Genomic DNA, 13,792 nt, shown 5'->3' on the forward strand with positions numbered 1-13,792 from the left:
ACATCCGGGTTCTGGGTTATAAGTTCGAACACTAATTTTAAAAATTTTTTTTTCGTGTAGAAATATAAAATTTGAGAATTCGTTAAGTTCGGCCGAGACTTAAGAACTAAATACTAAAAAAAATCAGGAGTGAATTTGAATTTTATTTCAATTTGAATCCACTCTCTCACTTGGAGTTCTGGAGTTTCAGAAAAATTCACTCCGCACATGGAGTAAGTAACAAGTTTGTTTTTTCAACGGAGTGATTTCTGAGAAATCTGATTTTATTTAAATCCGCATTTACTCCAATACGGAGTTTTAATATTAAAATAAACCCTTTGGAGTAAATTTCAAACCGAGGGAATTAAGAATAAACAGTAATTCACTCCGGATTCATTACGCGTTCACTCCGCAAATTTTTTCAGCGAACATACAAAATAATCTGTATATTGTTGATCAAAACAATAATTTTATCGTGAAAATATTAATCGCGTTACTAATTCCAATAGAACTTATAATTTCATACGCCCTTTCGGCAGTATCTCCCGAAAACCAAAAGGGCGTATATTTTTTTTTCATTACCAATTTAGTAGACTCTTTTCAAAGCTATAAATTGAAAAATAAAAATTTGAAAGCCAAAAGGCGTTCACTTGAATTTTACTCCTGTTTAGTCTTCAAAATTTTATTCTTCATTTCTTACTGGGAAAAAACAGTATAGTAGTGGCAACTCTCTGGGATAGTACTGAGTACTTTCTGTGAAAAAAAAATTTTCAGGTAATACTGTATGTTATCTAGACTGTATCCACTACTGCCCGGAATAGTACTCAGTACTATGCAGAGAGTAGTGAATACACTCTAGATAGGAACAGTACTTTTTATCATTTTTTTTTTTACAGAAAGTACTCAGTACTATCTCAGAGAATTACTATTACTCTGGTTTTTCCGTGTAGCTTTGAAATAAGTCCCCAAAACGATTGGTAATAAAAAAAAATTCCAAGCTCTTTTAATTTCAGGAAATTTTCTTCACATTTCGTCAACCTCACCCTCGTCTGAAATCCTCTTTTTCATCCTTGTCACGCAATATACTACAAAAAATATAATAGTAATTACAAAAAAAATAACAAACAATAGTAATTAATAAAACAAAAGGTATTAATTTCTGTTCTTTTCCTATTTCTTTTGTCTTTGCCCCAAGTATACTCTAAAATGTAGGGTGCAATTTTTCAAAAAAAAATTGTTTTTTTTTTTTTTTTCATCAATACTTGAATAAAAATAATATTATTGAATTAATGTTAAAGATTTTACAAAAATGTCTGCTATTATTAATTCATAAAAAAAACTTCAAGTTTCTCGTTGACCCGGAAATTTAATGCAAGAAAAAAAAAATAAAAAAGCAGAGAAAAAAAAGAACGATGAAGGTTTAAAATAGCTTCTTTGTATCTGATGTTATCGTGTGAATGTCAAACACGTGGGTTAGTATAATGAATCTAACATGCGTTGATGTATTGTTTGAATCGATCGTCGACTACTGTACACGCAATATTCCTTAATTTATTATTGAAACGGTACATAAATGGATACTAGGTGAACAGTTTGTTATTCCTGTTGCCATGGGAAGGGTAAAAATGTTTTTTTCTACCGTACGATCGAAATTTATTTTTATCTATACAAATGCGGCTAGACGTTGAATAAATTTGTAAATACAAAAATCTATAAATATTATGATTACTGATTACTATCGAATTACATTAGTAAATTTGAGAATTGATAACACTGATGATAGAAAATGAAAAAGAATATTGACAAGATAAATTTCTTTTATGCATCAGTTTTAGTACAGACTTATGCATTTATGGATCAGAGGTTTGAATTAAATATGAACTAACAATAAGACAAATACTCGATAAATTTAATACAAGGATATAAACGTCAATTTAAATCTTTAAAAGATAAATTTTTTATAAAGCTGCATAAATAATACATATTTTGTTGTTCAGTTGCTTATTTTTATTTGTGATCAAAATCAATGGTTTTTTTTAAAAAATCGTTCCAAAAACGTTCGTGGAAGTGAACTTCAAAAATTGAGACAATTCTGGAATTTAAGTTGAAAATTTTTTGAACGAAGTTATAAAATTAACAATTTTCAACTGATGGAAGTTTTCCTGCGTGTTTTTTATTATTTTTTAAGCGAATGTAATTTGATTTGACAATTTTTTGGGTTTGGAAAACTTTAATATAAAAAAAAATTAATTAGGAATTGTGAATATTTTTGATTTTTACAAGAATTATTCAGGTATGAAGCAAAAAAAATGAAAATGATTTCAAAATATTTGCGAACATTTTTTGAATTTTACTAGAACTTTTTGAGGTCAGCTTTTTATACTTTTTGTACTCGTTTGAAAGTAGTTCAAACAATCTGAAAAATGGTTGACCCTACGGGAAAATGTCAAAACTTCCCACTGTTTGTGAATTCAGGGAGCTGAGTCTAGATTTTCTGTAGAATTTCTATAGAATTTCTTTGACTGCGATCCTGATCAAAATTAATTGCCTCAGGGGTAACAGGAAGTCTTCTGGAAGAACGCCAGCATATAGAAGTGGAGGAAAAAAAAGGAATTAATTAGGAATTATGAATATTTATGACTCTTACCAGAATTATTCAGGTATGAGGCAAAAAGAATAAAAATGGTTTTAAAATATTCACCAAAATTTTTGGAACAAATTTTTTTTTACACGGAAATTAAAAAAATTTCGAATTTTTCAATGATATAGTTAAAAATAAATCGATAATCGGGCATCAGAAATGTTGGCTTGAAAATAATTAAATTTTAAATATTCATACCGGTTATAGATTTGAACTTAAGCTAAACTTTGGTCTTTGCCTAATTGATTAAGGCATCAGTCGTAAGTTACTGTCATCCTTGGAAAAAACTCTTGACCATGATTATTTAGTGCACTAGACCCTATACTATACTATAAGAGAAATCGATCATTACTTTTACTAATTAACATTTTCAGTTTTTTTCTTTAATCGAATAATAAACTACGTGGTGCTCTCTAATTTGTAGATACAACGGGTTTTCTTCAAACATTGTTTCTATAAGAGTATATGATCTATAATTTACTGTATAACTTGCACTTAAAATAATTATTGTCAACAAGAAAAAATTGCAATTTATTTATTGAACGATAAAAGGTTAGAAGTTATAACTCTTATCTAATAACCTTTCGAATAATTAACAAAAAAAAAAAAAAAAAAAAAAAAACAAAAAAAAAAATAGAGTTCTAATATTAATGCAGAATATCGATTTGTCGTAACTAGTAATTAAATTTATTAATGTTTTTAAAATTTAATTATTTATTAAACAAAAGTTCCAAGATTTACCGAAGAGATGTTGCTTGTAATTTCACTCCGAGGGGAATAAATAAATAAACAGTCGTCTGCTCTGCATTCACTCCAGATTTACTCCGCGTTCACTCCGCTAATTTTTTTCAGTGTAACACAGAAATAATTGTAATTTCAATGTAAGAAATTCTTGAAAATACGAGTAACTACAATTAATATTAATTATAAAAATTAAAAAATCATAAAATTTATTTGTTTCTACGAAATTCAGAGCTCATTTATAAATACACTGAAAAATTAACGGAGTGAATGCGGAGCGGATGACTGTTTATTTATTTAATTTCCTCGGAGTTAAATTCACTCCTTAAAGGAGTTTGTTTTAATATTAAAACTCCGAATCGGAGTCAATGCGGATTTAAATAAAATCTAGCGCACTCTGGAATTACTCCGCTGAAAAATCAAACTCCTTATTTACTCCGAATGCAGAGTGATTTGTTCTTAAACTCCGGGACTCCAAGTAACGGAGTGAATTCGAATTTAAATAAAATCCATAATCACTCCGAATTCACTCTCAATTTTTCAAAGTGTTAATAAATTACACTGTAAAAAATTTGCGGAGAACGCGGATTAAGTCTGGAGTGGACAATTGTGTATTTATTTAATTCCCTTGGAGTGAAATTCACTTCAAAGGGGAGTTTGTTTTAATATTGAAACTGAATCAGATTGAATGCGGAGTTAAATAAAATCCCGATCACCCTGAAATCATTCTGCTGAAAAAAAAATCCCCATTTACTCCATAGACTGGGTGATTTTTTCTCAAACTCCGAACCTCCGAGTAAATTCAAATTTAAATAAAATCCGGTTTTTACAAATATCTTCTAGAATTCAAAAATAAAAAAACTTAATAATTATTTTGTATTATTTTAATTTACTACTAAAATAAAAGTAACAACTTGACTTTATAAAATAAAATTTATATAATAAATTGATTTAATAAAAAAAAAATTATAACTTTCTTTCAAAACAATTTACCGACTATAAGATTAATTGAATTAAAAAAAATCTTTTTATTAATTATATAAAATACGAATTACGTAAATTATCGATTTGGCAACGAATGTAATGTGAAGTATATATAGCTGGTTTTTTTTCACTCAGTATAAAGACTATAAAGCTATAAAATTTATGAAGAATTCAAGAGCAACGAAGGTCGTTGGTGTCATACTACGAGGGTTGTTACAAACTCCCCTGAGTTAGTTCTACCCCGGCGGGCCCGAGGAACTTGTCTCGATTATTCTATTCCGTATTTATATTATCATTCTTTTATTTTTTCTCTTCATATCATCTCAGTAATTTTTTTAATTGTGTCATTATGAAGGTCATGTGTAATTGAAGCTTCAATCATAAATTAAAATTAATTTTTACTGATTATCAATTTAATAAAATTTTTTTCCAATTAATTATCATTTCTTAAATTAAAAAAAAAATGATAATAATTTTCTTTCAATAGTACTTGAGTTACTTTGCAAAAAAAAAATATTTAACTCAGCATTATTACAAATAAAATTACAAAGAAAGCAAATTTTAAAGTTTAATAGCAAGTTGACGTGCACATAAAAAAATTTGAAACAATGAGTATTTTTTTTCTTGCAAGGCTGGCACTCAAGAGCATAAGCGCTAAGTGGCGATATTCAAAAAAAGGTATTTTTAAAAAGCATAGATATCAACGTGGCTTTTACTGAGATATGTTATGACTTGATAGTACTGTTAACATGTGGAAATTTTTATTTTCATTAAATATATTATTATAAAATTTAAAAAATTTAAGTGTGTAATAAAATATAAAAAAAATATCTGGGAGAATAAATAAAAAAATTTGGGAACATGGATTTTGAAACGAGAGCTTTGATACACTTGTGTCTGTCATCAAAATCAATACCCAGAACAAGGTAGACAGTCAGGAGGTTAATTATCAATACTTGGTATATTAAATTTGAAAAATTAATTTTTTTTTTACTAAAGTGTGTATTTTTTTGAAATTTTTGTAGGTCTGCTGGGTCTATAGGCGCCCGTTCGGCACCGAGTACTCCTCTGCAGCCAAATGTAGGATCTGGACCACAGTCTCCAACAGAAAAACAACACGCGATAAGTGGCTCGCAATTGACTGTTGGATCAGTGACTACTCATTTACCTCCCAAAAGTCCAAGCCACGTTAGCTTGCAAAAATGCAACGACAGGTGAATTTTAATTTATCAATTATATTATTACTTATTTTTGAATATTGACCATCGCGCGTTTAGAAGTAAGTAAATAAAATCGATCAGAATACGATTTATTGGAACGAATTAACATTTAACGGCAAATAACTAAAGAACTTTCAAAAATTTTGGAAACTTGATAAGAGATAATTTTTAGGAAATAAAATAATCTACAAAAAAAGTCTTATAACATTTTGAGATAAATCTGATAGTTTTGAAAAAGTCAAAAAATACTAAAACTTACTATGAATTCGACTTTGACCCCGGATAACTTTCGAAAAATTAAATTTATCGAAAAATGATAAGAGACTTTTTTTGTAGATAATTTGAAATTTTTCAATTATTTGAAAACTTACAAATACTTCGTAAGTTCGAACTATTCGTGCACCCCTAATATATATATGCAGTCGACTACTCGTCATAAGCCTGCCCGTTATAAGCCTCTCCCCCTCAATCGGCAGAAACTGAGTCCAAACAGCTTCTCCACTTAACCACTTTTTTGAGTTTCGTACCAGACATCCCGTTATAAGCCTCCGTTAAAATTCTCTAAATTATAAACTAACAATAGTAACAAAATATCAAAATTAATGATGAAAATTTACTATCGATCTTTCGCGGATAATAATTTAATAAATATTAAGTTAAATATTATTTATTGTTGATAATTGTAATGATTAATTACAATTAAAGCTTTACAATTTAAAAGTTTTATTGAGCATTATGTTGATCAATAACAATTATTATTATTATTATTATTACTGTAATTAATACCGTTGTCATTATAATTTTTTCCATTAAAATTATTATTAGTGTAAAAAGATAAGTATTTATTTTAGCGCCATAAGCACTAGAAAAGTCGGGATACTGACGTATGTAACAAAACGTAAATATGACGTTTAAAATGATATTAAATAAAACAGGCTTATAACGAGTAGTCGAGAACAAAACTAAACGCCTGGTAGTGGAGAGACTAAAATTTCAATAAAAATTTTTCCTATGTCCCCTAGACCAGGCTTATGACGGGTAGTCGACTGTATATATATAAATGTACACTTTTTTAATTACAAAATAAAAATATTTTAATTTACATCCGGTCATTATAAAAAATGTTTAATTTTATTTTTTCATTTGTTATAAAGAAGAAAATATTTTTTGAAACTTATTGTTATCATATATATGTATATATATGATAATATTGTTATTAGTTTCCATTGTAATCAGTAAAATTCTTAGTTAGTTACATGTGATTCATATTTCCTTATAAAACATACTTAAAAATTCATCAGGAAATATTTAATCTTCTATTTATTTATTTTTTAAATCTACACCATTAGATTTTTTTGTTATCAGCAAAGATAAAGATAACCATACGTATATATACAATGATAAATTGATAAAATCACTGTTTAATATCAAGCAATCGAATAGTTTATTTCGGTTAGTGTTGATAGAATGATTGGTCATAACTATGAAGTCTGGGGTAACGATTTATGGAGTATACACAAAATTAATTATTCATTCAGGTTTTAATTTTTAATTATCATAAAATATAAACAATTTTTTTTTAATAGTAGTGTTTAAAATTCATTATAGAATTTTATCAAAGCTGATTTAATTGTTACAGTCAACTATCAAAACCTCTGAGCAGAAGTACACCGTCAATGACTGCTGGCGGTGGTTCACAGACACCATCCACCATCAGCAGATCATCTACAAGATCATCTCCCACGTCAACAAGTAGTGCGAGACAAAAAAAATTTCATCGTCACTTTACACAAGTAATTAAAATTATTTGTAAATATTTAAATCATTAAGTCATTCTGTGCTTCCAATGTCACGGCAATTTTCCTCATTTGTTTTGTCTTCTTATAAAAAAAATAAAGCAAAACTTGCGCACTTTCTAATGTGTTGTCTTACTAAAACTACCAGGGAATGATTTAAAATATAATTATTTATTGTCGCATTATTAATCATTAATTAACAACTGCTTACAATTATTCATTAATCATTCATTATAATTAAAACTATTTATGATAATTATTTTTTTAATCAACTTGATCGTCGCATAAAACTTTTTGGAAACGAAGGTAAAATTCAGTAAAAATACGTTTGAGAAAAATGTCCTTTTTTTACTCAAAATTCGCTCATATAAAATCCTACATAAACTTTTTTTTTACTATCAAAATTACGAAAGTTCTTATCTGTCTCAAATATATAAGTTCTACATGTCGATTTTTTTTAATCGCATTATTTATTCAAAAAATTCAATTTCCATAAAAAATTAAATAAATTATCAATAAAGACCAGATTTAAATATAAAAAAAAATTAATAAATAATAACATATGCAAATAAATCATTCCCACATGTATGAATTGAATCGTATGTACTGTGAAGTCTAATTAATTAACACACGTGATTGGATAATAATTTTTTGCACAATGTCTTGGAAGGACGAATGATTGTATGAATTAATTGAAACTCTGAGCCAACTAATGATAAAGTTCAGTGCTAATCTAATGATAGTCTTCAAAATTTCACGACCAGGTTGGACCAGATGAACGAGTGATAAACTACTACAGTTGCGCACTAGTCGGTGATATTTTATTACAAGGACATCTATACATTACATCAAATTATTTTGCTTTCCACAGTAACGTGTTTGGTTACGTTACAAAACTTCTGATCCCCACTAGCTCGGTGCTCAAAATAAGCAAGGAAAAGACTGCCCGTATTATTCCAAATGCAATAGCAATTGTAACTGAAGATGAGAGACATGTTTTTTGCTCACTGTTATCACGTGATTCAACTTTTAAACTGATGAAACAGGTTTGGGATGCGGCACTCGAAGGTAGAGAGACAGTTGACGATTTACCTTTGCCAGTTGATGTTAAATTATTAACTCCGGACTCTTTGCTGGTTGATGATTCCGAGGTTAATGTCGAAGAAGATGATTCTAGTATGTCCGAGAGTGGTACTGATTTAACATCAAGACCACCAACTGTCTGTACTGATACTGATGGCATGACTCCTATTATTCCGCGACCAATTTTAACATCACCGAGGTTTGTATTTTTTTTTTTTTTTTATTTAAAATCTAAATTTTATTAATAATTAACACGGTAATTATTTTTTGAAAATTCAAGATTGGAACTGACGACAATGCCCAAAAATGTAACGACAGCGAAAGTAGGAATAATAAGATCTTTATTAAAGTATCAACTGAGATCGCGCACTATAATAACAATTTTAGTAGCACTTTTGGCAGCTCTCTATGTCTCGGCAGCTTTCATGATGGTTAGAATTGATAGATTACATACAGCATACCTCAATCATCCACTTGCCTCACCTGAAAGATTTACTCACGATCGATTATTAAATTATCTCAACACAAACCTCGATCAAATTATTAAGGTAATTATTCATTTTACCTCTTATAAGTATTCAAATTATTTTTCATTATACCAGCATCAAAACTTGAAGTTCCAGTGTCTTTACCGTCAGCCGAAAGAAGCTCATTTCAGTCCGTTGTTGTGAATTAATATTAGCAGTCGCGTAAATTGTGAATGCCTTCAGTCAGTGGGCAGAAACAAACTTGTTTTCACCATATCTGCGCCGAAAGTTTAAATTCCTGTTCTGTTTAGAGAAAGAAAAAAGGCGGATACTTATTTCACAGATTTCCGATGACACAGATTGACTTTCTTACTTACTGACGTAAATTTTAATTAAAAAAGAAAATGTTCAATTAAAAAATTTATATAAAATATCTAAGGATTTTTAAAGAAATTTTCCTTATGTCCTATGGATTCTTTTAGACGCTAAGTCCTGATTTTCCATGGATTTTAAAATATGGAAAATAAAGAAAATTACTATAAAAATCCTTAGGAACTCTTGAATTTAACATCTTTTTGATTTAAAATTTACGTCAGTAAGTAAGAAAGTCAATCTGCGTCATCGGGATCTGTGTAATAGACATCTGTCTGAAAAAAGTTGTTGTTTTCTCTTATGGGAAAACAAATGATAAAAATAAGCGCATGCGCCATTTTTCCTATAAACAGAGGCAAAAATTTAAACTTTCAGGTGCCGATTTGGTAAAAAATTGTATACACATCACGGAAGTAAGACGTCCGGCTCGGGAAGATAATCGAATACCAGGGTTGGAATGTCTTACTTCCCTAGATGTGTAATATACTATTACGCAAATGATAGTTCTGACTTAGTGATCAAGTTTTATAAAAATTAATATGAATAATAAATAGTATTTATAGTTTCTGCTCAATTACAAATTTCAAATGACAATTTACGCGTACGCTAATATTTGGTCTTAAATTAACTTGTTTCTGATTGGCTGCTGACACTGAAATTTTGAGTTCCAATGCAGGTAACCATGAAAAATATTCTGTGTAACTCAGGATAAAACACGATTTCAGACCGTGGGTGATGTCAGTCAACTTTACTCAAGTCTGGAATTGTTTTATTTCATCTCTTGTCACACAATATACTATAATAATAAATAATATTTGTAACACAGGTACGACAAAGCTTGCAGACACTTTCTCAACAGTTTGTAACAATAAATCAAGACAGCGGTAGTCATGATACAGTGCATGGAAGTGGAAAAATTGAACCTGAAGATGCGCCAAGTTAGCCTCGCAAGTGGAGACTTTATATAATTATAAATCAACCAAATAATAAGAGTTCTCTTTACCTCGTTAGCGTATGAAACGCCCCGAAAAAAAATATAAATACGTGATACATTCTGTTCGTGTCATCATAAAAATGTTGACAAAATGACGTGTTAATTAAATTCGTTTTAAATAAATAACCGAGTTTGAATCAAAATAAAAAAAAATTAATAATAACAAATACAAGAAAAGACTACACGTCGTTTTGTAAGCTTCCTTTTTTAGCCGTCTGTTGTATTTAGAATATAATTCTAATTTATAGATTTAAAAGGCTAAAATATAAATAAATAAAAAAAGAAAACGATATAAAATAAAGAAAGAAACCTAGACAGCTAGACTTGTTAAGTCGCAATTAGGTTGCTTGCAGTAAAAAAAAAAAAATAATACAATGAGAGATTTAATTTTTCGATTAATTAATTAACTGATTTATTGGTTTATTAATTAATCGAAGTGTTTATAAGAAAAGGGACACAATAATATAATAGATAAATATTTATAATTATTTTAAAAATGACATTTTGTTAATTGGAGAGCTCATTATTATTTTTTTTGTTTTTTTTTTTTTCCAACTAGTCAAGTGTACCTACAGGATATGAAACTCAATAAAATAATGTTCCTTATTGGGTAATAAGACTATTAACAGTGAGAATGAAAAAAAATTTTATAGTTATTTACTTTATATAATTAATTTTAAAAATAGTGCATTTGTTTTTATTAGTTTTTCATGGCTTTAGTAATTACTATGTTGTAAATAGTTTTATCAAGATGTTCTAGCATTTTTTTAAATTTCTTTAACAATGAATTTAAATGTATAGATTTTTTAAGGTGTGGTGCATCCCTACAGATAATTTCTCTATATTATAAAATCTCGCAGTTTTTTCCTAGACGATTTAACTCTACAGATAAATTTTTACATCGCAACAACTCTACAGAAGATTATCTTCACATCTTTCCATCTCTACATGAGAACATCTCTCATATTAAAAGTCTCTACAGAGATCAACTCTACAGCGATAATTTTTACATGGCGCTAAGTTTGAACAGTAGAATTTTTGTTTTGACATTTTATTAATATATTTTATTTGTGTCGGGATGAGTCATCACTTTTGTAATATTTAAATAATTTAATTTCACTTTCATTAATTCTTTCTTTTATATAATAAACCAACTTTATTAATAAAATGTTAAAACAAAAATTCTATTGTTTGAACTTGGCGCCATGTAAAAATGATCGCTCTAGAGGTGATCTCTGTAGAGTTTATCTCTGTAAAGATTTTTAATATGAGAGATATTCTCATGTAGAGACGGAAAGATGTAAAAATAATCTTCTGTAGAGTTGTTGCGATGTAAAAATTTATCTGTAGAGTTGATTCGTGTAGGAAAAACTTTGTGAGATTTTATAATGTAAAGAAAGTCTCTACAGAGATGCACCACACCCGATTTTTTTTTACAACTTAAAGTTAATTTATTCTGTGTAAATTATAATTTCAACAAAATCAATCATTAATTATTTATTAATCAAGTATTCGAATTGCTGATTAATATATTATTTTGAAATTTTTAATCCTCAATGCTCTTGTGATAATTTTTAAAACTTTTATTAAATATTTTTTATTAAAAAAAAAAAAAAAAAGAAATGAAAAAAAATTTTGTCAAGTTTTCAATTACGCTAGAACATTTTCGAATTAATTTACTAAATTGTTAGGTTGTTATAATAAATATTATTATTTATTATTAGTTTATGTAAAGCGAAGTTAATTAGATTTATTTAAAATGCCATAAAGTGGGAAAATAAATAAATTTATTAAATGGGACAAGTTTTAGTAATAAATAATAATATACATTTTAATTTATATATCGAGTCAATGATTCCGCGAGATCATATTTTTATACGCTAGTTTAGAGCTAAAAGGGTGTAAATTTTTTTTTTTGCCAATTATATTGCAGATTTATTCTAAAGCAAAAAAATGGAAGAAACAAATTTTTTAACTATAAAATAAGTCCGGCGACTCAATTTCCAAATATAGTAACTAACAAAAATAAAATTTGAATTGAATCATGTACATAAGTGTCCACTGTAACTGAAAATATAAAAAAATCCATTTTAAAAAATTTGGCCAGCCGAGCCTACATATAAAATTCTAAATAGACCTTTTTTTTTACTATCAAAATTATAAAAATTCAAAAAAAGTTCTAATTTATCTCAAAAGTTTAAATATTTAATTTTTTTTGAATTTTTTGCACACGAGCTTTAGACTCTAAATTTAGAGTCAATGCGTATAAAAATATCTCTTGGAATTTCTAACGCGATATATCCGAAGTAAATCATCGGCATAAATGTGTATCTTTTCTTTGTCTTTTAAATGCAGAGAAAAAATAAATAACAAAGTTGGATCATAATTCCCGACACAAAAAAAAAGTTACAAGTATAAATCATTTAACGAATTAGAAATAAAAAAATTATTTGTAAACCCATTGGATTTGTATAAAAATCTGTAAAAATATTATTGTGTCGGATAATAATAAAAACTGCGAGGATCTTGATTGATTATCGCAGAGTACGTGGGGTAACTCCTTCCATGCCGATGTGGAGAATAAATTCTCTGTATAATGATGATAATAATTATAAATAATGAATAATGGGAAAGATGTTTTGACTGTGATAAATAATATGGTTGAGAATAAAAGGAAAAACAAACGTTAAATAAAACACTTATTGTGAGTCGGTTTAATCCTTCTGCAAAACGAATGAAAGAAAACGATATAGAGATATTTAAAAAAAAAAATAATAAATAAATAATAATGTTAGTGAGGGATTATTACATGAAAAGTGCTGTTATATTGATTAGTTATAATAAGTATATATATCATTGTAATTATACGTAGATTTAAAGTGGAAAGTGTAATTAATTAATGAATATCTTATGCATGATTTACATATTTTTATTATTGTTAAAATTTTTTAATCATTGCATGACCATCGTAGCGTTTTTTTATTTAATTACTAGTATCATTTATTCTACATATTATTAAAAAATAAAATAATAATAATAATTATTATTATAACAATAATAAATAAAAAAAATTATCTATTTTTTCATATTTATCTTGTGCTGGCTTTGTACGAAATCGTGTGAGATCGTACTTTTGCTAAAACTAAATTTTAATTAGGATTATTTGATATATTGACATTCTATTGCGATAACGAATTACTTTTAATTCAAATAAATTTCAGTGTTTACACTGAGAAAAAATTGGGAGTGAATTAAGAGTAATAGTGAATTTTATTTAAATTTACGGAATAAACTCTGATTGAAAATTCTGATTAATAGATTGAATCTAATACTCAGTCGGAAATAAACATCCAATTAAAAATACTAGGAAGCATTCCAAGCATCCGATTGAATTTCTATCGGATTTAATCAGAAAAATGTTCACTATTTTCCAATTAAATACGATTAAAATTTTTTAATCGGATTTAATCGGAAAATAATAAATTTGTTTTCCGATTTTAATCTGAATAGAATTT

The 13,792-nt window shown here is 27.6% G+C and overlaps 1 protein-coding gene across 2 annotated transcripts in view; it reads left to right on the top strand.

Moving 5' to 3' along the window:
• LOC103575010 (GRAM domain-containing protein 2B) overlaps positions 1–13,195 on the top strand; it is a 33,699-nt gene extending 20,504 nt beyond the window's left edge. Inside the window, exons 5-9 of one of the 2 annotated variants that reach the window (XM_014444956.2) lie at positions 5,371–5,559; positions 7,205–7,358; positions 8,126–8,643; positions 8,725–8,992; positions 10,110–13,195. In XM_014444956.2, the coding sequence (XP_014300442.1) occupies positions 5,371–5,559; positions 7,205–7,358; positions 8,126–8,643; positions 8,725–8,992; positions 10,110–10,226 (1,246 nt within the window). In that variant the 3' untranslated portion in view covers positions 10,227–13,195. Of the gene's footprint in view, positions 1–5,370; positions 5,560–7,204; positions 7,359–8,104; positions 8,644–8,724; positions 8,993–10,109 lie in introns of both variants that reach the window. The other variant, XM_014444955.2, reaches the window with a different exon arrangement.
• Positions 13,196–13,792: the final 597 nt, after the last annotated feature.

This window comes from Microplitis demolitor, chromosome 1 (assembly GCF_026212275.2).
Source record: "Microplitis demolitor isolate Queensland-Clemson2020A chromosome 1, iyMicDemo2.1a, whole genome shotgun sequence".
Lineage (NCBI taxonomy): Eukaryota > Metazoa > Arthropoda > Insecta > Hymenoptera > Braconidae > Microplitis > Microplitis demolitor.